We start from the raw sequence: 24,578 nt of genomic DNA, 5'->3' as shown, positions 1-24,578 counted from the left end.
CACTCCAGGCAAGATCATCACAATGACACTGGAGGTCACCCTCCCAACTCCTAATCAGTTTTCCAATATTATGTTTGTTATAACCTTGTAGTGTATTGTAAAACTGTCTTATAGTACTATTATCTGCATTTAAGTTAAAAAGAAACTTTCCATGGGTCCTAGTTGCATTGTGTTGTGCAAAGTATCAAAATTTGAAGTAATTAGGTGACGAGCCTGCAAAAATGCAAAAAAAAATTAATTTGATGTATTCCATATTTTTTTTGGACCTGCTCAAAAGACATATAAACATTCCCATTAAACAGATCACCCACCACCAATGTTCCCTCTAAGCTGCGCACTGCTGGCACGGTCTCTGCACACAGAAAATCTGTGTTGCGCACAAAAATCTAACCTGAATTGAAATTAAAATTAATACTTTTTAATACAAAACAATTCTGTTTTGCAGTGTTAGTCAGTGAGTGACTGGCTGCTCCCATATGGGATTAGAACGATGCCACTTTATCCCATAGTCCAGCCAATCACGCGATTAACATTCGTATATACGCAGCTAATCAGCGTCGTTGACAGGCTATGACAGCGTCCTTATGTGCCGACGCCGGTCTTTTAGCTAGCAAAGCGGCTGATGTGGAGTGAAGCCACGTTAATGACAACGCCTACAACCATTGGAGATGTGAGCAGGACAGACGGAACAATTGACGGAAAAAGTGTGGACTTTATACCAGTTTTTAAATTGTGTTGATAGGCCACGTAAAACCAGAGTTAAGATAAAAATATGCAATGTTTGGTTTTCTTCCTGAATACTGTCGTTGTTTATATTTAGTGCGGGGAGAAACGGTAAAAACGGCGTTTTATAAGGAAAAAGGCTCGAAAGCCTGTGAGCAAAAACAAACTCCACCCCCCTCTCCCTTTCCTATTCGTCCAAAAAAGTACCATGTCGACCAATCAAAAAATGATATGGCAACGTGGCATCTAGTTGTTAAGAAACGGGGGGAAGCTTTGAGATGTGAGAGATTTGAGACGTTTAGCGCAAATCTTGTGTAGTTAGTGTGTAGTGTAGTTTTGTTGTATGTGTCAGAACAATGAGGCGACTGCTGAATGTTACAGGTGTTACAGGAGTGATACATCTCCTGTTGTCAGGCCTGCAGGTATCAGGCTGTTGTTCTCCTTTATCTCATAGTGGACAGAAATGATTTTTTTGGAGTGGCACAAATAATTTGTGTGGCATCAAATTTGATGCAGAACAGCTGGTTGTTCTGTAAATAGTTTGAAATGTTTATTTAAAAAACGCCTTGGCTGCAGTTTTAGGTAAACAGCTGCAAAAAAAACTTTGTTGTTTGCCAAACTGAGTCACTTTTTTTTTTTAAGTAACTATATAATTAATTGCCCAGCTTTGGTGATTATATACTTTTTGCAGACAGAGAGCTACAGGACTCTCTCCCAGACCACAGACTCATAATACCAGTCAGAGCTTTTTTAAAAAAGAAAGAAAGTTATGTTTTCAAAATTGGAGTTCAAGTTATTTTTACTTCCAATAGTGTTAACATCCTACACAGGTCAATGAATAGATTTTTTTCCTACATTTTCATTGTAAGTGGGCTAAGGCAGTTAATTAAAAGTAGTCTAACATAAGTGTAAAGGCTGTAATTTGATTATTTTAATAAACCATGTAACTTGGATGGATTAGATGCCGGCGTGACCACAGTGCACACGTCTGCTGTTGCTCACAGTGGTCCAGGAGACCGCTCAGGGAGTATGTGTTCGCTCAGACACGTGAAAAATTAGAGGGAACATTGCCCACCACATGTATTCCTGCACCAAACCATCTCTGAAATACTGCACTTTTCATTCCCGGTGTAAAGTGCCGATTATTTATAAAAGGTGTTAAATAACTCAGTATAGGATTACTTTCAATGTATTTGTTCATATCACGCCATGTTTTTAAGTAAGTATCAATCATTACTTTGTTATGTTTTTTAATATATTTACTCACTAGTTCGCTTAGGAGATTAAATGGCGAACATGTCCAGGCTTCTAGGGGGTTCTCTGTCTCTTTTAGATATGCGTGGATCCATTCATGTATAACTCTACTATGACATGACCAGTTATACAGCAAAATGTTAGGAAAGGCAAGACCCCCTTTATCTTTGGGCAGCTGTAACGTTTTCCCCTCCAAATAAACCTTGACAGATCTTTTTCATTTTCTTTTACAATTTTTTTGGTAAGAGTTATTGGGAGCATTTGTAAAGGATATAAAAGCCGTGGCAACACATTCATTTTAATTTAATTTATTCTCCCCAAGCAGGAGACCAGGAGATCCATCCATCTAGAAAAATCTTGTTTGACACTGTTTCAATACACTTTTTATATTAGGTGAAATGTGTATCCCCAAGTACTTAAATCAAAAACCCGACCAGGTAAATGGGATGTTGCATGTCATAGGCAAATTTCCCAGTGGCATAGCAATAGTTTTGGTCATATTAACCTTATACCCGGACAAATATCCAAAAGTTTCTGTAATAGATAATACAGAGGGTATAGAATCCTGGGGATTGGTGACAAACAGCAGAACATCGTCTGCGTATAGTAACATTTTAAATTCAAATCCTTGAATTAGGTATCCAGATATACTTTGATTATTTCTAATGGCCTCAGCCAGTGGTTCAATTACTAAAGCGAAAATTAATGGGGAAATCGGGTCCCCCTGTCTTGTTGATCTCTGTAAACAGAATTCTGATGATTTAATACCATTAACTACAAGACATGCTCTTGGGGTGACATATAACAATCTGATTATGTCTATAAACCCCCTGCCCAAGCCATATTTCTCCATTAAAGCAAACATATAAGTCCACTCAACGCGGTCAAAAGCTTTTTCCGCATCAAGTGATACAACAAGTCCTTGTGTTTTGGTTACATTGGAGTATTCTATAATATTCAGTAATTTTCTCATGTTTGTAATTGATTCTCTATTCTTGATAAAGTCCGTCTGATCTGCCTTAATAAGCTTAGGTATATAATTCTCTAGTCTGCTGGACAATATTTTAGACAAAAGTTTGCTGTCAACATTTATTAAACTAGCTGACTGATTCTGATTCTTGGACCTCACTGGAGAAGCTTTACATGATTTAGAGTCGAGAATAATCGTTCTTTATGATCCTCTGTCTAAAACAAGCTCCTGAGTAGGAGTCAGCTTTCTTTTCATGCTGACAGGCTTTTTTTTAAATGCTCTTTTTTTCTAGAGTGAATATTGGCCTTGAAAACAATGAACACCTGACAGCAAACATTCAAACATTAACGGCCTGGAGGCCAACACAGTCACCTGACGATATGGCTGCTGTCCTGTTAACTGCACTATCAGAGCCTCCAAGCTGGCTTAGCTCCAGCTTTGGTGTGCTGTTAAATTTGAGGACTGTGATCGGATGTGATTGATCAGCAGGTCTGTGGGTGCAGATTCTCATGTGAACACCTCCACAAACAAGAATGAGCTTGTTTCTGGGCAGAACGCTAACACCAAGGCTCAAAGATACTTCCAAAACCAGTGAGTGGAGTCAGGAGAGAAGTCACTGAGAGTTGAGCTCACTGCATCTGTCATTTAAAAGTTATGTGCTTCAACCCTGAACTCTGACCTTCAGCATGGCTGCAGTCACTGGGGAGCCTGATCTGGGGTCCAGCAGAATGGAGGAAAGAAAGAGCTCCAGCTGCAGACTCAACTGGCAGCTGTTTCCTCCTCTGCGCCCCGCTGTCGATGACATCATTTCTCAGACACTTCATACACGCGCGCACACACACACAAATGCTGCTCAGCGTGGTGTCTGAGGCTTCCATGCAGCCACTTAGAGAAACCCTCAGAGAGGAAGTTTCTGACTTTCACAGTAAATTAGTCCAGGGGGTGATGGAACGGCTGGAGTTCGGCTGTTATGATTCCTCTGTTTCTGGGCTGTGACGAGCTCAGAGCAGCACAAACACTCACAGATGAGCTGATAAACTCACCTGAGCTCTGCCAGACGTGCTCAATCTGCTGCAGTTTAATCTGCAGACGCCTGACAGAGGGAACGGGAGCCCACTTACCCCCTGAGTCCGAGGGAGGAGGAGTAGATGTTTAGACTTAAACTTTGGAAAAATGTCAAAACCCACAGCTGTGAATTTAAAGAGCTGTGTAATAAATAGGATGAAGCTAAATCTCCACGTGTTGATGTTCCCTAGCCGTTTTTAATCTGCTCCCTGCGAGGCAGACACTCAGGGTTCAGGTGTTTTTTTCAACTCTTGGCTCAGTATGATGTCACACAGACAGTATATCCCTATATAAAGTGAGGTTTCCCCTCACCTGCTACACCTGCTTTATGCCAGCGGCCTCACAAACACCAGAAGTGACATCACAGCTGAAGATAGGGCTCTGCGGTTGTGTCTGTCTTGGCCACCATCTCGGCGGTATGTGAGGAGCTCAGAGGTTACAGAGGTTCTGCCCTGCTGGAAACCTTCTGCAGAAAACTTCCATAGAAACTTTCTCTCTCGTTTTCTTCTCCTGGATCAATGCTGCTTCACTTATTGTGACATGCTCACGGCCATGAAGCCCCACCTGCAGTCCAACCCTCTGTTTGTGAGGGGGAGCCAGTCAAAAGATAGGGGGAGGAGCTAAAACAGCTAGTGTAAGACAGGCTGCACTGAGGCCCAGGATCACATAAAAAAGAATTATTTTGAGCTGTGATCATGCAAAGCTGCCCTGAGGAGCCTGAGAGCAAACATGCATTCTGCTGTCAGTGATGAACGCTGTGGCTGCTTGAGGTTTAGGAAAACATATTTGCAATACCAAATTCCATGGCTTTGACCTTTTTCAGTTTCACTTCTGTATTTTCACCCACATGCACACTCAGACTTCCCAAATTAAACATTTGTCCTCAGAGCACCATCAGGATGAGCTCATCTCTGTGTGAGAAACCTTTAGCTTTATTTGTGGGTTTGTATCATGACACTCCACGCTGTTCTTTTTCTGGCTTTCAGTAAAAGTCAAAATGTGCTGCTTCCACATTTGACCTCAAATGTCTGGAAAGTTTTATTCTTTTATTTAAAGTGACTGTCAGATTAAAGTGCACAGCTCCAGACTCTCTCACAGAGCACCTGTGAATCATGCACACCTCAAATCTCTCATTCTGGCTCTTGGTGTAGCTCTGGTTTAAAACAAGCTGTTTAGACTCCACCCTCTTAAACTCAACTTTCTTTTGATTGGCCGCCACTCACAAACGGAAACCATGAGCTGCATGTGCGCAGAGCCTCTCCCTCTCCTAACAGCTGTGCCTTCCAGCTGTGGGCTGCTCTCTGAAGCTGCTGGTTTGTCTTGTGGTTGAGTTAAACTTCATTCTGTTTGTCAGAGTAATCTGTAATCTGGAGTTTTTGGGCTCTCTGCTGAAAGCTGCAGCTGGTAAAACAATGAGTTTGAGTGAGAAACCTCAGCAGATGTTTTCAGCCTGTTAGGATCCATCATCTGTGGATCTGATCAAGAGCTTTAGTTTGAAATAGCAGCAGACATTTCCTTCACTGCATGTCCTCACTAAGCTCCAACACTTTCAGAGTCTTCTTTCTCTGAGGAAGAAGTCAGAGAGCATGAGCACATCTGAAGGGGGGAGGATACACCGGGGTGTCTACTTTCATCAGCAGGAAGCGGGGTTACGGACCTGAAGCCCTGTAAGGGTTCAGGTCTGATTCCCGGGCCTGTTTGGCTGTAGCAGCTGAAACTCGAGCAGCTGTGCATCAGCAGGAGGATCACAGCGAGGCTCCCCAGGGCTCTCCAGGCCCGCATACCGCCGCTCAGTCGTAACCACAGAGGCTGCCTCCCACTGCAGCCCGCGTCGTGAACCCGGTGACCCCGAGGACCGGGACCAGACACATATGTCTAACTCTACACAGTCGTGGGTGTGTGCTGAGCTTCCAGAGCGTCTCGGTGAGGAGGAAATCCCTCTTTTGTTTCCAAGGAAGTGGAGTGTGTGCTGTGTGTGAAGGAGGGTGAAGTGTGGCCGAGAGACGCTCAATAACGAGCTGCACTCTGAGAAAGCAGCCACTTCCTCTGGCACAAGCAGGCTCACTCAGTGAGGACGAGAGGCTTAATCTGAGTTATGTTAGATGATGAACACATGTTCACTACTGTGTTAGCATATCCTCACAAGCACAGCTTTAACACACACACACACACACACACAAGGACTCTTAAGTATTTATCGATTATTTATTGAACATTCGATGAATCGGTGTGATTCTGTCAACAGGCTCAGGACCAGCTGTGAGTGTGTGTGTGTGTGTGTGTGTGTGTGTGTGTGTGTGTGTGTGTGTGTGTGTGTGTGTGCGCGCGCACGTGTGTCTATGTGAATGTGTATCCGTGTGTGTGTGAGTGTCTGCCTGTGTGTGCGCGTGTGTGTGTCTGTGTGACTGTGAGTGTCTGTGTGTGTGTGTGTGTTCTAAGTGATAAAATTATTATTATAATAATCCAGTGATTAAGAAAAAGATGAAATCAAAAACAACAGGAGCTGCTCAGCTTTGTATGATTCACAGTTCAAAATAATTCTTCTTTGCATTATTCTGCACCTTCAAACAAGAAACAAAAATTCTGAGTGAAATGCAAAGTCATAGATTATTAATTTATGCATGCATGCTTCATATAAACTGAATGTATACAAGCCAACATTAAATGTATGGTTTCACTACCACAGGTAATTTTACATGCTGAGCATCTCTGTGATAAGCTGAGTGTTTGGATCACTGCAGCCTCACTGGGACTCCTGAACACACACTGAACTCAGTATTCAACACTCTGCTCGTGGTTAACATCACACAGTATTAACGTGTCCAGTCAAAGTCGGGAATTTTGAGCGATTCGCCTGTAGTCAGAAGGATGCAGATGGAGGGATATGTGTGGTTCAGAGTCCTGTTTGGGAGTTTAAACTATTTAAAGAAGAGAAGAATCCCAGCATGCGTTGTTAAGTCTCCTCAGTGTGTGTGTGTGTGTGTGTGTGTGTGTGTGTGTGTGTGTGTGTGTGTGTGTGTCCAGACTCAGGGATGTGTTTATGATGGAAACAGGCTCTTTGTCTTTAATGAGAGCTGATTTAACAGAGGCAGCCTGTCATTAACGTGAAGGTAGTCTCTGTGAGGCCGCTGTGTCACTCACATACTCAGTGTGTCTCTGCTTGGTCCTCAGACTTCCTCTGCAGAGAGCTGCTGTAATCTCAACATGCATGACCGTAATCTGCATGGTGCGAGGAGGGGGGACAAAGAGAGCCTAGAAAATGAGGAAAAAACAAACAAAAAGACAGAGGGGGAGGGGAAGGGGTGGGGGCAGTGGGGCCACCATGCTGCTCTCCACAGGGAGCACAGCAGAACTGTGAGTGGGCAGTAATGAGTGTGTTCAGTGTTTCTGGGAGGGGATAGTACATGCCTCCTGCTCTGCTTCATCAGCACAGACAGACAGGCTGGAAACAATAATCAGCTCCTCAGCCCGGCTCTGTTGATGATAGCTTATTTTCTTTTTCCCATCAAACCCGAAGCGCCAAACCGGCCCTAAACGCATCCCAACGTTTCACAAACACACGCGCAGCGCTTGGGCCAAAACGGTTCTGCCTTCTAGAACCACAACCCATCACTGTGCTCATGTGCAGCAGAAACTGATACCGGACAGACGGTATCGGTGTGCCAGCTGTTTTTACCTCGTTTCCTCCAATCCAGAGCCAGATCCACACGATCCCACTGAAACAGAGACCTGTGAGCTGCAGCTCCTCTTCCGTCCAGCAGAGACAGCAGTGAGTCCGTCCCAATAGACTCCTAATTTTAAAGCATTTATACAACTTGCGCCATTCACCAATTTATTATTCCTACACTCACCTGTTTAAATTGGATTAAGGCTTAAAGTTTGCATTACTACAGCCGTGGCCCCTTTGGCAGGTTGATGGTGACACAGGTGGCTCTAGCTGCTAGCTGTCTGCTAACTGGACCTCTGGGCCATGTTTGTGGCTCTCGGAGCCTTTTGGAGCATTTTAGTTACTGTACTAACAGACCATCCAAGAGCTCCCGCTGGGCTCATAACACTTTTATATATGTGGGGGCGACATATGGACAGGTACAGCTCTAATTAACAGACTTTCACTCATCCAACCCGGATTTCAGACTCTCTGGAAAGTCTGCTCCCAATATTGTTTATACAGATACCTGCTGAGATGAAGCAGACAGCTAGCAGCCACAGCCGCCTGTGTCTGTAGTATTAAATGTTTGTAGTTTTTGTCCGCAAATAATCACTACCTTTTGATTAGCCTTGTCTCATGCTTTCGTGCTTTGTGGCAGATCTTTGTTCTGTCTTCACTGAGATATTTGAATGCTAATCAATAAAATCAAATCAAAATCAAAATCAAACTACTACCTGAGCGGGACATAAACTGGATATGGAGACTTCAACATAAAAGTTTTGCCTTATGAAAGATGTTAACTGCAACCCTGACTTTTACTTTGAAGGTGAACTTTCTCTATTTCCAGTTTACATCCCATTTTTTACAGTTTTGCTACTACTTAGGTAGTAGTTAGTGAATATTGGCAGACAAACAAGAAAAATATATTTTTGAGACTCAAAATGTGGTCTTAGTGTTGGGGTTGTGATATGAAAACCTGTGTGTGTGTGTGTGTGTGTGTGTGTGTATGTTTGCTGTAAACGCGTTTATTTCTGCTGTAAATGTCGGACACGTTAACACGGGAGTGTATGGGGGCTGACCCGCCGCTGGCGCCCCTGCTGGCCGCTGGAGGAGCTGCAGAGTGCGGAATTTGAGGCCCGGGGTCTGTGCTCGGCATCTGCGGTGGAAGTGTGTCCTGTTTCAGTCCGTGAGGGCACAAAGTGTCGAACTGCTCCTTTAAACTCTGAAAGTCTCCTTTTCTCCGTGTGAACTCCTCCTCCTCTGCGCGCAGATAGGATCAACCTGTTGTGCCTGATCCTGGATCAGCTCAGTCCGCGGCCCCGTGCACCCGGCTCCGGTGAACTGATCCGGGGCCAGTGCAGGTCCCCTGCTCCTCCAGCCTCCACCCCCGCAGTCTTTTCCTTCCACTCCACTTGAGTGCAGCCCGTCTCCGTTCCCACGCCTCCAGTGATCGTCTTGAATCAGCAAACTGCGCGATATGCGGAAACGAGCAGAGTAAAACCGCAGCGGTGTGCGGAATTATGCACGTTTCAGAGCGGACTAACGATGCAGGGATCACCGTGGGCAGGCCTTCCACTTTCTCCGCTGGAGCAGTAACTGCACACAGGGGACATGAACTTTTCGGGCTTGCTTATTAAGATGTCGACGGTCCGTCCGTGAGGGATTTAAAATTCTAGTTTCATGTTTGGTGGGACGGGGTGTTTTAAAATCATTGAAGCATCTGTGGCTGAGACTTTGCTTTTGTAAGGAGGTTTTTCTTGGAGGAGCTCGGCTGAAGGAGGACCGCGCTCCTCAGGAATTCGACGCCTGAAGCTGAAGTGTCCGTGAACGCCGCACGGAGCTAGCTAGCATGTAAGCTAGCTGTTGGGGGAGTTTTCTGTTTATTTAACGGTTTAAACGGATAGAAAAAGCCGTTAAGTTGGCGTTAACGCTGACTTTGAGGAGGTCCCGCACAGTTGACCTTAGCTAACTACTTTCCTGGGAGAGGGCTTCGGTGTTCCGGGACTTTTGTGTACTAACTGCGAGTTAGCCCTTAAGTCGCTTCTAGTGTTAGCCGTCGTTAGCGTCCAGCCATGCCGCAGCTGAGCCGGGAGGACGGCGACGACCTGGGAGCCAGCGACGAGCTCATCGCCTTCAAAGACGAAGGTGAGCAGGAGGAGAAGCGCAACGTGTCCGCCGAGCGAGATCTGGACGACGTCAAGTCCTCCCTGGTCAACGAGTCAGAGACCAACAGCAGCTCGGACTCAGAGGTGAGTCAAACCGGGGCCACAGCGGGGCAGCCGGGACCCCAGCGGGCTATCGGCGCTGTGTTTACCCTCCCCGTGTGCTCCTCTGTGCAGGCAGACCGGCGCCCCGAGCCCCGTCCAGGTGTGGTGAGCAGGGGCAGGCAGAGCCAGCTGAGCGAGGAAGGTAAGAGCCACAGTGCTGCTTTATGAAGTTTATGAGCCCGCTGGGAGGGAGATGGTCTCCAGCAGCAGAACACCTGGACACGGAGCTCTGTGTACCTGAGACCAGGTGAAACCTCCAAGAGACACACCTGTAACAGAGTCCAGGTGTTTCTGGGTACTTTATTGACATAATCCTCTATTGTCATTTAGATTTGTTTTATTTCCAGCCCTATTTTACACCCATGTTTCTGTATTTGTAAACATGTCTGACCTTTTTTTATTAATATTTTAAGTACATTTTTTTCTGCATTTAAAGGATAATGCCACATTTATGTTTACATTATTTATATAAATATTTCTGAGTGTCTCAGAGAGCTATTAGCAGTTATATTTACAAACACTTATTATGTTTATTTGCTATATATTTTAGTTCATTGCAAATATTTTGACTGTTTTAATTGTTTTAGAAAATTTTATTGGGTTAATGTAACAACTTGGACAACTTGACTTGTCTTCATGTATTTGCTCCTGACTTTGTTGGAATCTTATTTTAATTATACTGAGTGTGTTTCATGTCTTTTAGACATTTAAGTACATTTGGAATGTAACATTTTATATTAAATTTAATGTAATATATACAAAATAATAAATATTAATATTAATTAAAATTATTGTTGAATATTTGAATATTAATAATATTTCTCATGCATATTTCTGTCATATAATGTTTGTTTATTTTTTAAATATTAATCATTTTGGGTGGGTTTAAATTTTTGCTACACATATTCAGTATTTTATATCTCTCTCATTGGCTCTTTTAGAACACTTTATTTATTTTAGTAATGATAAATTACTTAAAAGAAATTTTTCATTAGCTTGATTTAAATTTTGTTTTTGGTATTGATTTATTTTAGCCGACATTTTTGTGCTTACACGTGTAAGCTTCCTGCTTCCAGCAGTGCGGTGAAGTCAGAGAGTGTTTGGCGTCGTGAATTCCTGATCTTAATCAGAATGAGGGTTTCACTGGAGGTGCAGCTGATTAATAATCTGATTCAGGTCTTGGGCTGTAAAAGCTGAACTGAATGTGAGCCTGAACTTGAACTGGTCTCAGGTCAGCGTGCACTGTTGATCCTTTTTATCTGTTTCTCAGCTCTGAGGAAGCAGCAGCGTGATGGAGGCGTCCTCCAGCCCTCCCCCTACGTCGGGTACCCGTTCTTCATGTTCCCTGACCTCGGGAACCTCTGCAGCCCGTACCTCGCCAATGGAGCCCTGACGGCAGGTGCCCGAACGGTAAGACGCAGACACAGAGATGCTGAAAGTGTTTTTTCATTTGGTTTTCATTTTTCATTTTCATTCAGATTTTAATTACATTTTTTTTTTTTTAGATTTTTGTCAATGTTATCTGAAAAACATAAAATGTTATCTATAGAATTTTAAATTTTATTATTGAATTTTTTAAATAGATTTTCTGTTTTTTAAATATTTTATCAATTTGAGCATTTTTATTTATTTATTTATTTACTTTTTTAGGTGATTTATTTTTAGATGTGTACTTACAGTTGGTACAGCTCAGTCACGCTCATGCACATGAAGCCATTCACGTGACACACTTTAACCCGACAGAAGGCCGCAGCAGAGACGAAAATCACGCTGACTCACCTGAAGGCTGCGTGCACGAGCGTGTGTGTGTGTGCGCGCGTGTGTGGTTGGGCAGGTCGAGCTCAGTGACGAGCTGCAGATTAGCTGCTGTAGCTTGGGGTTGGCGAGCTGGGATTAGAGGTTAATGCAGTGTGACGGTGAGGGGCTCTGATCTGAAGGCTGCTCTCGGGTAGAGGCGGGGCTTAAAGCAAACCGTGGTTACAGAGCAAAGTGGATGATGACGAGAAGGTGGTTTTACGGTTGTTCAGCCTGATCTGGAAGTTTGTGATGCGGTTTAAAAAGAGTCGATACGACAGACTGGAGGAAAGATGGATGCTGTTTTAAGGACCACTGTGTTGGGAGGGCAGAGTTGTCCAGTTGTTATCCTGGCACCAGAGGTGGAGGATGATTGGTGCCACTCCCTGAGGTTGTCACAAATAAATCATTTTCCCCCTGAGGCCACATTTCATGTCAGTTTTACAGCCGAGTATTCCCAGGAACCCAGGTCTGGGGTTTCTTTCCTTCTCCTGTGTGTTTAAAGTCTGAAAGCTCTCAGGTGGGTTTGTTATCGTTATCATTACCCGAGAGCTGGTTAGCTAAGTCGCAGTTCGGCCTCCGGCTACTGAAACGTCTTTTGACAGAAACACTGAGAAAAGAGCATCAGGATAAAACTGACTCCGCAGTGGATTTCAGGTTCAGAAAAATTTCATTTTTGTAATTTCTCTTCAAATTATTTTACATGTGTGATAACCAAAAGTGGGTTATGTTCATTGTTGAGATTACACAAGACAGCAAAGGAAGCCTTTATGCAGCTGCTGAAAGACCAGAGCCGGGTCCAGGTGTCGGGTACGAGCCACACTTGCAGTCTGGTGATGCTGCTCAGGTGTGAAATAGCACAGGTATCTCTGCTCTGCTCACAGTTCAGACCTCCTGCACCCCTCTCAGGCTACGTCCACACTAGCACAGATAGATTTGAAAACGGCGTTTTCGTCTGAAAACGCTCCGCGTCTACACTAGCGTTTTCAGTCGTTTTCACAGAGTTGTGCGTCCACATTGAAACGGCCCAAAACGCTTATGTTCCAGTCCTGCGCATTCGCAAAAGTGAGTGAGAATTAAAGAATTTGAAGAAAAGCTACTTGGAGCATGTACAAACTGATATTAATCTTTTTTTAGGGCTGTCAAAATTGAGAGCAATCAAAACAACTGCTGTATAATGCCCTCCGCTATCTTTGTTTACTTGGTCACATGACTAAAATGCGTCATCGTTTTAGAAAGTCTGCGTTTTCCAGTGTCCACACTGCGACTGGACAGCTCCGTTTTGAAATGTATGCGTTTTCGAGAGCATTTTCAAAACGCTGCATTTTTCCTTGAGGAAAACGCCGTCTCAGTGTGGACAGGAGGCCGAAACGGAGAGAAAACGATGCGTTTTCAAACAAAAACGCATTAGTGTGGACGTAGCCTCAGTGTTTTGGAGGAGCAGGAGGAGGAGGTGCGCCTGGCAGTCTGAGGGCGGGTCAGAGGCTGTCATTAATCGGGCACTGCAAACATGCGCATGTGCACACACACACACACACACACACTGCATACATAGACACTGCAAATACACTAGCTTCAAGGATCTGAAAGAAGGTGTGTGTGTGTGTGTGTGTGTGTGTGTGTGTGTGTGTGTGTGTGTGTGTGTGTGTGTGTGTGTGTGTGGGGTAATTTGAGCGTGTCAGTCCTGTTTTTTGGTAACACGTGCATGTTGATACATGCGAATATCTCCATTTAAAGCTGCCCACACACTCAGGCCCTTTGCAGGTTAGTGCATAGACTGTATACAAAAGATTGATGGGGCACTGTGACATCATCATTGGTGTTTAAACTGGTGATTTATAAACACCACCTGGCAGACACAGGACACGCTGGAGAGATTATATCTCTCAGCTGGCCTGGGAACGCTTTGGTGTTCTCCCGGACAAGCTGGAGGAGGTGGCTGGGGAGAGGGAGGTCTGGGCTTCTCTGCTTGTGCTGCTGCCCACGCAACTGGTCCCGGATAAGCAGAAGAGGATGGATGGATTTATAAACACGTGACAGGAGAGCAGGTTTGGAAGCATGTTCATGTCTGCTGTACTGTCTTGATGATGTTCAGTCAGCCAGTCCCAAAAAAGTGAATGTGTTAATCTACACATGAATTTTCAGTCACTCATCCAAGTGACCAATCATTTCTCCCAAAGTTGGACATTTCAGTGTGGGCCTCGCCTGCTGGCTGTCAGAGGAACTGCAGCTTTCCGACTTTAATCTTTTAGCCTGAGGTTACAGCTGGTTCTCCACCTGCTCTGTGGGGTGGTGTCTGAATGTCTGCATAGAAGCCTCTGCAGAACAGAAAACAACACGATGATTATATTTTTATTATATCTATATTTTTTTGTCAGCTTTGGATTTAATCCCAACTTGAACCAGTTTAACCAGTCTGATGTGCTGTTTTCAGTGTCTCTGTTTTGAGTTGAATCTCAGACCTGTGGGGACACGCTGGTGAAGTGTTGGTGATTCTTATTTTACACACAGAGCTTCTCGTCTGTTTGCAGTGCTGTAATCAGCATCTGACTGATTGGCTGAGATGGCTTGCAGTCAGTCACACCTGAGCTGTAGTGAATGGAAGCAGGAGGACCGAGGGGGCTGGGCTTTAAAAGGTTGTTGATAAAGCCGGCCGTGTGTGTGTGTGTGTTTAGTTAAAGTTGGTCCCTCTCAGCAGGCCAGACAGTCCCACAGCTCCTTTGTTTTCCTTCATATTGTCTGCAGAGTCTTAAAATACCAGGAGGACAACCTGTTTAAACACCCTCACACACAGAGGGACACACACACTAACACACAGTCACACACACACAGTTCTGCTTTCTTCACTGTGTTCCTGTACACAGAACAGAAACAGTTTATTCCCAAACGTGGAGGAAACAGGAAGTGCTTGCTGCTCACTGCAGATCTGGGTCAGACTGATGGTCCATGACACACGCTCTGACATCATCAAACTGAAGGCGTCTCCTTCATCTGATCCCGAGGCAGAACCCGGACCATCAGGACCAGAACAGGAAGACAAGGCAGCAGCTCGATAGGTGTCTTCACCTCCCAGACTCAGATCAGCAGTCAGGGTGGACTGCTCCTCCCAACCTCGCCCTCCAGGAAACGAAGGCCATTACATCCATAAGAAAAGACCACAGCACCATGGTTCTGCTTCAGCCAATCATCGCTCCAGAATAACCTCCAACAGCTGGACAGCGAAAACCACCTCGACCACAATCACTGCCTCCTCCATCCCACAGCACGGTGTAGGTGGACCCCCAGAGACCTACAGAAAGGAGCTCCATTCAGGCTGGAATTGCAGGTTGAGGTGGAGCATCTTCAGGACCCTAAAAGCAGCTGGATGACTAAGCAACTGACGCAGCTGAGCTGTGGACGTAAGTCAGGCCAAACATGTCTGCTGTACGCCGTGAGCCAACGCTTCTGAATCCACCCAGGGCATCCTGCCACCATCAGCACGCCTCTTTTTCACTCAGGGTTACGCAGCACTACTTCCCTGAGAGGGGGGGAGTCTGCTTTGTTTATTTTGGAGTGCCTCGGTAACCCTGAGGTTGGACTCTGGAAGGAAGCTGCTGTCATTCTTCTACCCGGAGATTGCAGCAAGTCATGGAGATGTTCAGACTCTACTGCTCTGGCTAGTCTGCAACAGAAAGTCCTACTCAGTAACGTCCTGTTATGACACTGCCTACCACTAGGTGTTGCACCGCTCTGTGTAAACAAGCGAGGCGGAAAGTGAGACGATGCAAAGGAAGTCATCTCACTGCAGTGTGTGTGTGTGTGTGTGTGTGTGTGTGTGTGTGTGTTTACATGCTTGTTACAGAGCGTGGGAGCAGATAAGAGCTGTGTTCTTATTGGTGGTTCATGGTGTTTTGTGGACTTTGAGCACATACTGCTCACCTGCTCAGGTGCTTGGTGGTGATGTCACTGCAGTCCAGAAGGCACATCAGTCACAGTGGTCCTGTGGTTAAGGGTCAGGGATCACAGCTGATTGGAGGACTGAGCACCTGGGGTCTGTTTACATTTGATAAAGTGAGGGGGATGTGAGTTTGTGGAAGGGGTGGGGTCAGAACAACTTTGGTTTAGATCTAATCTGTCCCTCTTCTTCCTCCTGTGTAAGCCAGGTCATTGGTCCATTCATCAGTGGGTGTGGCCCTGTGTTGGTGTTTCTGGTGTGCAGGAGTGTTTCCTGCAACACTGACACACAGAGCTTCAGATCAACACACCTGGACAGGTCACACCATCACCTCCATCACTGCTCATTATCAGCATTCACCTGAACATCCAGGTGGGTCAGAGTGTTTCAGTGCAGCTGTTAAAGTAAAGATGCACCGTGTGTGTTCAGAGCCCAGACACACACACACTTTGGTGCCGCTGCAGCAGTGAGTTTGTTCATCCTGATGTGAGGAAACGAGGTGTCCAGATGGTGTAATATGACTTCCTGTGAGCTGTTCTCCTGCAGACATGAACCTGATCTGTGAACGTGTTCTTGGACACACGTGTTGAAGCTTCACTTGGATGAAAACAGAAGTGGGAGTGTCGGGTTCTCCCTGTGTGGCGTTGCTCAGACGAGGTTTAGGTGAAACGTGTCTGAGCAGCTTTCGTTCCAGCATTGATGGTGTTTGGTCAGTTATGACAGAGCTGCTGGAACACGCGGTGCTCAGCCAGCTTAGCTAAAGTCTGCAAAAGTCTGACCTTTCAGTTCCTCCACCAATAAGTTTGCTTCGTTTTCATAAGATGGGCAAACCTTGGTGATGAGTTTACATTTCACGGTGAGTTTGAGGCCGGAGGCTGCTCCTGTGGGCGTTCTGTGGATTAGTCCGACCTGCTGGGAGGAAACTCAGACGTGGCCTTCAGCAAAGACTTTATTAGGCTGAGGAAGATGATTTCCTTCGGGCTTTAATCCCTTCATCCAGATTTGTGTCAGTGCTGGGATTACTGGTAAATATTGCAGAGAAATCATGACCAACGTGTGTGTGTGTGTCTCCACAGTACCTGCCCTTTCAGTGGCCACTGCTCGACGTCCCAGGAAGAGCATCCGTCAGAGACACAGCGACTCCCTCACACCTGGTAAGAGCTTAGAGATGAAACTAACATCAGCTCCGTCCTGATTGGTTCTCAGGCCGGTGGAGGATGATGTTTCTCCAGTTTATCATGTTGTCATGGAGATAGTCACTGATTCAACATGTGAGGTTAAAACAAGCCGGACTGTGCTCCTTCTCATCCTCACCATCACCACGCTGTAAATCAGGGCGATGTGCACAGCCTCTTATGGAGAGTGCACTTATTTATTTACTGCTTCGATCAGCTGCTCGGCCTTTGTAGTTGTAGTGCGCCCTCTGGTGGACAAACACAGCCATTTCATCCATCTCTTCTTCACTTCTTTGAGTTTCATTCTTCTGATGTTGCAGTTTTAACGATGTCCTGGTGGATCTGCACACAGAAGAGCCGTCAGAAAGCTTTAATCCGATCATTCTGTTCTTCCAGCTCTGCGCTAATCCCGCTAACTGCTTCCCCATTACTGAGTCACCCTCACATAGCAGTATTACAGTAATGTCACAGGTAGAGTCAGACCAAGGCCTGGGTCGGGGAGTCGCCCTGAAGCATCAGTAACACGAAGAGCTGTTTATAAGAAAATAATCTGTCCTTCCTCTAATCCAGAACCCTGAGATTATAATCTCATATTCATCTTTGCCTCTTAGCTGCTGTCTCTGTGTCCATTTGCAGTCCAGCAGTGTGCCGATAGTGCAGCATCCCCACGTGTCCCACCTCCACCCACTGCTGTCCTATAGCCCCGAGGCCTTCTCCCCACCGAGGGCCTCACCTGGCTTCTCTCCTGAAGCAGGTAAGCGGCATCCCTGCCTCCATCTTTAATCCTGTGGGCATGATGGTGAAGCTGAAGCATGAAGCTGAGTTGTCTCTGCAGCAGGGGTGTCCCGGTCTCCTCACGCCTCCTGCTACCCGGTCTCCCCTGGAGCCATGCCTCAGATCCCACACCCTCTGGGATGGCTGTGAGTACCACACACACACACAAACACACACACACGGTTCAGGGTTTCCATGGTAATCTCACAATTACATCACAGCCCTCAGAGGAAACAATGATGCTGTTTCTGAGGGCAGAGAAAAAAACTCAGTCACATGGAAGCACAGAGGAAATGTACTGAAGTACCACTGCTGACATGGATCACTGATGCTCTGCAGTGACCCTTTCAGCCAATCAGAGCTGAGCTCTTCTGGCACAGTTATGAATGAGGAAGCGACAGAGCGAGTGCGAGGAACTCGTTTCTGTTTGTTGATCCAGTTCAACCTGAAGGCTCCCACCGACCAGGAAGTCATAAAAACACGGCATCACGACGATTCATGTGAAACCTGCCGTACCTGTACAATCAGCTGCTGAATAACACAGGCTCGTGTTTACCTAAAACTGGTAAAAGCTGGAGAATCAGAGCAATGCTTCCAGGAAAACCCCCGGCCTTAAACACTGAGGGGACACACCCACCTCCCCGGCCGTCCTCATCGGCAGATCCAGTCGTGGGGCTGGCGAGAGGTTTCTGCACAAGTTACACGGCTGTCAGCTAACAAGAAGTCCTCACATCTGCTCGTGTTTCTGTCTGCAGGCAGGGCCAGCATATGTACCCCATGGCCGGGGGCTTCTCGCCGGCAGCACTCGCCATGAACGCCTCCATGTCGAGGTAAGTGACCGAGACTAAACACACCGTTTTGATGCTCATGTGTAGTTTGAATCAGCTCCACCTGCTCACTGCGGCTGAAGTGAAGCGTGATCCTCGCACCTTATCGCCTCATATCAGAGTTCCTCGTATTACTCCTCAGGCTTCAGGACACCTTGAGGGATCACGATGTTGTGTTAGCAAAGTAAAAGCTTCACATGTCGAGTCAGTTTGGATTATTGTGGGTTTATTTTGTTAAAATGACAATTAACAAAATAAAACAAAACATGAAGAAAAAAAATCCAGATTCATATTTTAAAAACAGGTGAGCCAGGCCAGTTTTCTCACATTGTTGAAAGTGTTATAGCTCAAGCTGATTTAATTAACATATATTATCCTGGACTCTTCAGGGCAAAGTAGGTGTTAAAATAAACATGTCCATATTTAATGCAGTTTCTTGTTTTTTGTGGTATTCAAAATATGTGGTTCATATTTCCTCAGCTCAGCATGAAAGTTAATGGAAAATAGCATTTTCTTTGTTTTTGTCTCATTTTCTATTCTGCGTGCTTTATTTCACTGTTGGAATTCAACAATATACCAACTGTATACCATTCATAAACCATTCTGTCTGTGTGACGCTTTTATTAGTACATGCTCAGATATGGGACGTAGCAGCACTCCTTGCTTTGTTAATGATCCAGTAGTATTTAACCTTTCCCTGTTCTGTTCAGTCTGGTGTCGAGCAGCTTCTCTCCTCGCTTGGTGCCCACCCCTCAGTTGTCCGTCCCCCACCCCGCCATCGTCCGCACCGGAGTCAAGCAGGAGCCTGAAAGTGATAGCTGCAACGGAGGCGGGGACAGCAGCGTTCAGCCAAGGTAAAAATAAATGGCCTCACAGTTTAATTCCAGCAGCTGCTCCTCCCACCCATTTTGTCACCAAGGTTACACTCACCCGTTTCACGCCTGTGTCCCCACAGGAAGGCGACGCCTGAAACAAAGCGCGAGGGCGACGAGGACAAGAAGCTGCACATCAAGAAGCCGCTGAACGCCTTTATGCTGTACATGAGGGAGGAGCGGCCCAAAGTGGTCGCCATGTGCAAAGTCAAGGAGAGCTCGTCCATCAACCAGATCCTCGGACAGAGGGTACTGCACCAGGGGGCGGAGCTTAATTTTTAGTCTAATGTCTTTACACATTTTAACGTTCCAGACACATTTTATTCACATATTCATGTTTTCATATTTACATTTATTTCACATTTAAAATATAAAATGATTGACAGCTGTGATGTTTTCAGAATAAATCAAGTTTTTATTCTTGATTCATAAATCAAGACATTTATGAATAAAATAAATTTTAATAATTAAGTTGTCATTTGGACAGAAAGTTGGAGGTCAGAGGTCACTCTTAGTGACATTATGGAGAAAGTGATGTCAGGTGTAGCGTCATAAAGCCGTCGGGATGAATTGAAGAAACTGAAGTTCAGAAAGGATCAAATCAGTTTCATGTTTGAGATTTAAACTTTATTAAAATTACATAAAGGAAAGTTGTAAGATTCTCTGAATCATCAAACATTCAAAGTTATGATGAAATCATTTCATCACAGCTAAAATAATGGTAAAGTCATGTGATGAGGTAGGTTGTCCCTTCTTGATCCTACTTCCTGTTAAAAGAGGGTTCTTCCTCCTCACTGTGGCCGAGTCCTGCAGGGCTGTAAATAAATATAAGTATATATAAATAATTGGTGGGTTGTTTTTTGTTTGTTTGTTTGTTTGTTTTCTGTGTTCGTGGATTCGTCATTTTTCACGTGTGTGCTGTGTTTTTTTCCGTCCTCAGTGGCACTCACTGACGAAGGACGAGCAGGCCAAATACTACGAGCTGGCACGCCAAGAGAGGCTCCTGCACTCCAAGCTTTACCCCGGCTGGTCGGCCAGAGACAACTATGTGAGTATGAAAGTCGCGTGATCATGTGTCACATGTTCGTGTCAGCTGACGTGCTCATGGCTCATTTCCTGCAGGGGAAGAAGAAGAAGAGGAAGAGGGCGAGGATGGAGATGAAGCTCGAAGGTGAGGCAATGTTTGCTGTTTTCTTTGTGACGATGTAGAAAATGTCACAATGATGTCACTTTTGTGCGTCTGCTCCTCAGTTGCCGCGGCGGCACCGTCAGACAACTTCCCCCCGCAGCTGAAGAGGCCTCGTATCTCCGTGGGAGCCGAGGACCCACCGCCGCCTCCACCGCACACACAGACTGCACACGCGCGCCATCACCTGACGCAGCCGCACACCGTCTCTCACCTGACACACACACACCTGTCACAGGCGAGCCCCGCCTCCTCCTTGGACTCTCCCGCGACTCCCACCACGTCGCTGGCCTCGCCCGCTGCCCCGGCGCCGACGCACACGGAGCACACACACTCGTCGTCCTTCAGTGGGCACACGTCACCGTACCCCGAGCAGCTGCAGCCGCTCTCCCTTACCACCAAGCCCCAGCGGCCACCACTGTCCCTGAACCGCGCCACCATCACCACGGGCCCCTCCACGCCCTCCTCCAACACCGCCTCGTCCCCGCCACAACGGCCCCCTCCTCTACGCTCTCAGCCTTTCCTGGCCCCGCCTCCTACCTCTTTGAGCTCTCACGGTGCCTTAACTCAGCAGCTCCGAAGAACCAATCAGCCGTGACGAACGGCGTGAGAAACAAATAAATTCTGACCTCGTTTTTACCGCCACTGTTTTTTATGCTCTTTTCTATCCGTGTCATGTTTGTACGAGAATAAAAGGACGTGTAATTGGTCAATATTTGACTGCACCTCGGACTCCAAGGAACTATTTTTACACTTTTTCAGGAAGTAACGGTGAGGGGGCGGGGCTTAGTTTGTTTAACATGCTTTTTTTACCTGGTAGTTTTGAGTGTAAACAGATTTCCTGTTTCCTCCTCTTTGTCAATAAACCTTCACTCAGCTCTCACCTGAAGTTTCAGAGCTCTCTGTGTGCAGCGTCCGACGGGCTCTGACTCTGGGGTGAAAGATCATCATCGAAACATCACGCCCCATTGTTTATATCTCATTTACTGTTTGCAGCAGATTATCCGAGTCCCTATGGAATCAGAGTCAGGAATATTTTGAAAGAATCAAGCCTAGATAATGTCCGACATTGACGTCATGAATTATAAAGAAAACGAGCTTCATCTCTGAGACTAAACAAGAAAAATAAAGGTGCACACATACACGGTACTTTACTACACGCAGGCTTTTTCTTTGTTGCTTCCAGAGTTTCAGTGTTTTATGTGTGGACGAAGGAAAAAGAAAACTTGGCCTGTGTGCCGTGTTTTTGGATCAAGCTGAATTGTTTCATGGATATAGTTATGTCACCACCTACTGCTCTGTCCAGCTCCACAGACCTTGAGGTTATTTTTTTTGTTTTGGTTTTATGAGGACAAAAACATTTTCCAAAACTAATTTGGGAAAAATAATAAACTCGTGTACATGTGGTCATAGCCTTGATTCCACTGACGTTAATGTCTTGGAAAGATTTAGGAAATAGGTTTTGAGAAACACTCGGCAAAAGAAAATATACTTGGAAAATCCAACATTTAAATACAGGAATTTATCACAAAAAAAGGGCGACTCTCAGGAAGTAACTGTGAGGGGGCCCCAATAATCTGTGCCACATTTTAACAGTGGCTGTTAAAGTGTGGCAGATGACAAAAAAGGTAGATTAGTCATCAAAAGTTAAAACCTTGGATAATGTGTAGAGATGATCCAAGTTTTCCTTGTAAAATTATAATCTGTACAGAAACTCAAATTTAAAGAGCTCTGCTGTGTTCTGAGATTAAAGTCATTAAAACATTAACATATCTGTAACTGCATTCACAGGAAGGTAAAAAAGGTCCTGAATGTTCTTTAGAAGTGTGGCTCCTCTCCGTGAGGTTGTAAGGAAAAACATGGACCATTCCTGAAGGTAAGATTCCTGAAAATCCGTGTTTGGTTAGAGGTGAGCAGCATATCGATACCAACACTGGTGCCAGTATCGGATCCATGCTTTGTTTCTCAAAGTCCAGTATGTATCCCACCGCCCACCCATACCTACATTGTCTTCTGCAGGTCATGGTCATGGGGGTGGGGCGTGAACCAATCACTTACATTCACACCTACATGCATTTAGAATCACCAATTAACCCAACCACACTGTATCCCACTGAGCTGTGTTAAATGAATGTTTTAATCTTTTTATGAAAGAATAAACGTCAGTCGTTTACAGTCTTTAGCATATTTAAACAACAGACGCTGGCCTTTAAAAACGGGCACATTTACACCCCAGCTCTACAAAACACACAGCATCAATATGTAAGAAAACTGTTAACTAATCATAAGTAGTAAAAATCACAATGCTGTCGTTGTTTAGTGTTAATTAAAATGTGTTCAGAATTTGGCAAATGTAAAAGAAAAAAAAAGCTCATAAATAATGACACACTGCTCTCCCCTACATCAGCTGGTTAAAAGTATTAGAACCAGAAATACTGCTCTTAGTTTGCTTTGTATTGGATCAATACCAATGTTTGCAGTGTTGCACAGCACTTCCAGATTCAAAAGCTCAACCAGTCCAGTCATGAATACCTGAACCTGCTGGACTGAAACCAACCATGATAAACTTGTTCATTACATTTCCTCCAAACTCAGAGCCGCTGCTGGACCATTACATGAACATCACTCACCAAATATTTCAGAGGTTTGACTTTTTGCCGTTTTAGGTGCAGTTGTGCTCTGGAAGGTGCCCAGTGCTCTCTGAGCAGGTAAGAGTTTCCTGTGTCACCCTGTTCCGACAAAGACCCGGCAGAGGAGCTCGAAGGAAAGACCTTGACTCTAATCTGGACCTGAACACTGAACACAATTCACACAGCTGAAGGTACATCAGCCGCATCATGCTGCTTCATGCTGTCAGGTAAAAACCCTGTGATCATGGACAGGAAACCCCATATTAGCTACACTTGACAACAACGGGGAGGAAGAGGTTGATTTAAACAGCAAGAGGCCTCCACCCGAAGCACAATCATGGAGAGTTGAGGGGGTAAGGTCTTGAGGCCTTAATGTAAGTTAATGAAGCTCTTCCATCACCTGACCTCTGGAGGGCGCCGTAGATCATGGAGAACAAAGATGTGCAGACGTCCTGGTGAGAGATCAAAGACGTCCTGATAGCAGTAAACCTGATTCTGCTAGACTGAAACTGACTTTCACTTTTTCTTTCAAGGAAAAGACCATCTCTGAACCGAGAAGGATGCCTAAGGGTTCATTTTTCTTACAATGCTGTGATTGCAGCCAACTCTCTGTGAATGTACTCATGACCAATGATCAATGGTGCGAGTACAAGAAAATAATTATTACAATATAATGTTTTAAATTTGCTTAGATCAGAGGAATAGGGAAGGATTTGTCTGTGTTTCAGTTTGGCTTAGCTGTAGGCCTGAGAGTGTGTGTAATTGTTTAGAGGGAAATAAATTTATTAACACTGGAGGTCTGCTGTCATAAAAGGAGACAGGAAGCTACAGTTGGGGGTTGCTGATGCTGATGCTTGTACCTTTAATAAAAAATCATAATTGTTATAACTTAGAAGTAGGTTTGCAGGAGACTCTCCACATGATCTGTAAATGTAAGACAACAAGAGGCCACTGGCCCAGTGGATGCAGAGTGGGGGTCTCAGTGTTTGAAATATGTTAACTCTGTTTTCTATGTTGTGTAGAGGAATTTGGTGTAGCTTGGGTGAGATTACTTTTATGACCGGCAGGATGTCATGTACACAGAGACACACACACACAGTGCTTAAACTGTTACACTCACACATACACACAGGTACGTGCACACATTCACTTACGTGCACTTACATAGACATACGGATACGTGCACACACAGGCACTCACGTGCTCGTGCATACACACACAAACAGAGTTTGCAACACACCATGGGGTCGCTTCTATAAAGCTGACTGTAACAAACAAAGGAGTGGAAGATCTGCAGAGGGACACCAGCCTTGCACGTCTCCCCTTCTAGAAGATGCTTAAATGAAGATGAATAAAGGTTTTGTGAAAATGACTACTGAGTCCGGTGCTGTCTCTGGATGCCTCGAGGAATAAAAAAGAATTGATTTTGTAACAATGGTCATGACAATTTGCATATGA

At 45.2% G+C, this 24,578-nt stretch overlaps 1 protein-coding gene across 2 annotated transcripts; it reads left to right on the top strand.

The window, feature by feature from the left end:
* The first annotated feature begins 8,770 nt into the window (after positions 1-8,770).
* LOC102305578 (transcription factor 7-like 1-B) lies at positions 8,771-22,123 on the top strand. Of its 2 annotated transcripts, none has more exons than XM_005950284.3 (12): positions 8,771-9,910; positions 10,001-10,070; positions 11,199-11,338; positions 16,733-16,810; positions 17,468-17,585; positions 17,670-17,751; positions 18,361-18,435; positions 19,143-19,286; positions 19,388-19,553; positions 20,245-20,352; positions 20,427-20,475; positions 20,556-22,123. In XM_005950284.3, exons 1-12 carry the CDS (start codon positions 9,734-9,736, stop codon positions 21,086-21,088), a joined length of 1,740 nt encoding a protein of 579 aa, XP_005950346.1. In that variant the 5' UTR covers positions 8,771-9,733; the 3' UTR covers positions 21,089-22,123. The 2 variants fall into 2 exon arrangements, with proteins under 2 accessions (XP_005950346.1, XP_005950345.1); XM_005950283.3 differs by having other exon boundaries at positions 8,773-9,910; positions 17,667-17,751.
* The last annotated feature ends 2,455 nt before the right edge of the window (positions 22,124-24,578 follow it).

This window comes from Haplochromis burtoni, unplaced genomic scaffold (genome assembly GCF_018398535.1).
Source record: "Haplochromis burtoni strain Fernald_Lab_line unplaced genomic scaffold, NCSU_Asbu1 Contig_412, whole genome shotgun sequence".
NCBI lineage: Eukaryota > Metazoa > Chordata > Actinopteri > Cichliformes > Cichlidae > Haplochromis > Haplochromis burtoni.
Note: the sequence above shows the minus strand (reverse complement) of the source record. Positions and strands in the feature narration are given on the sequence as shown.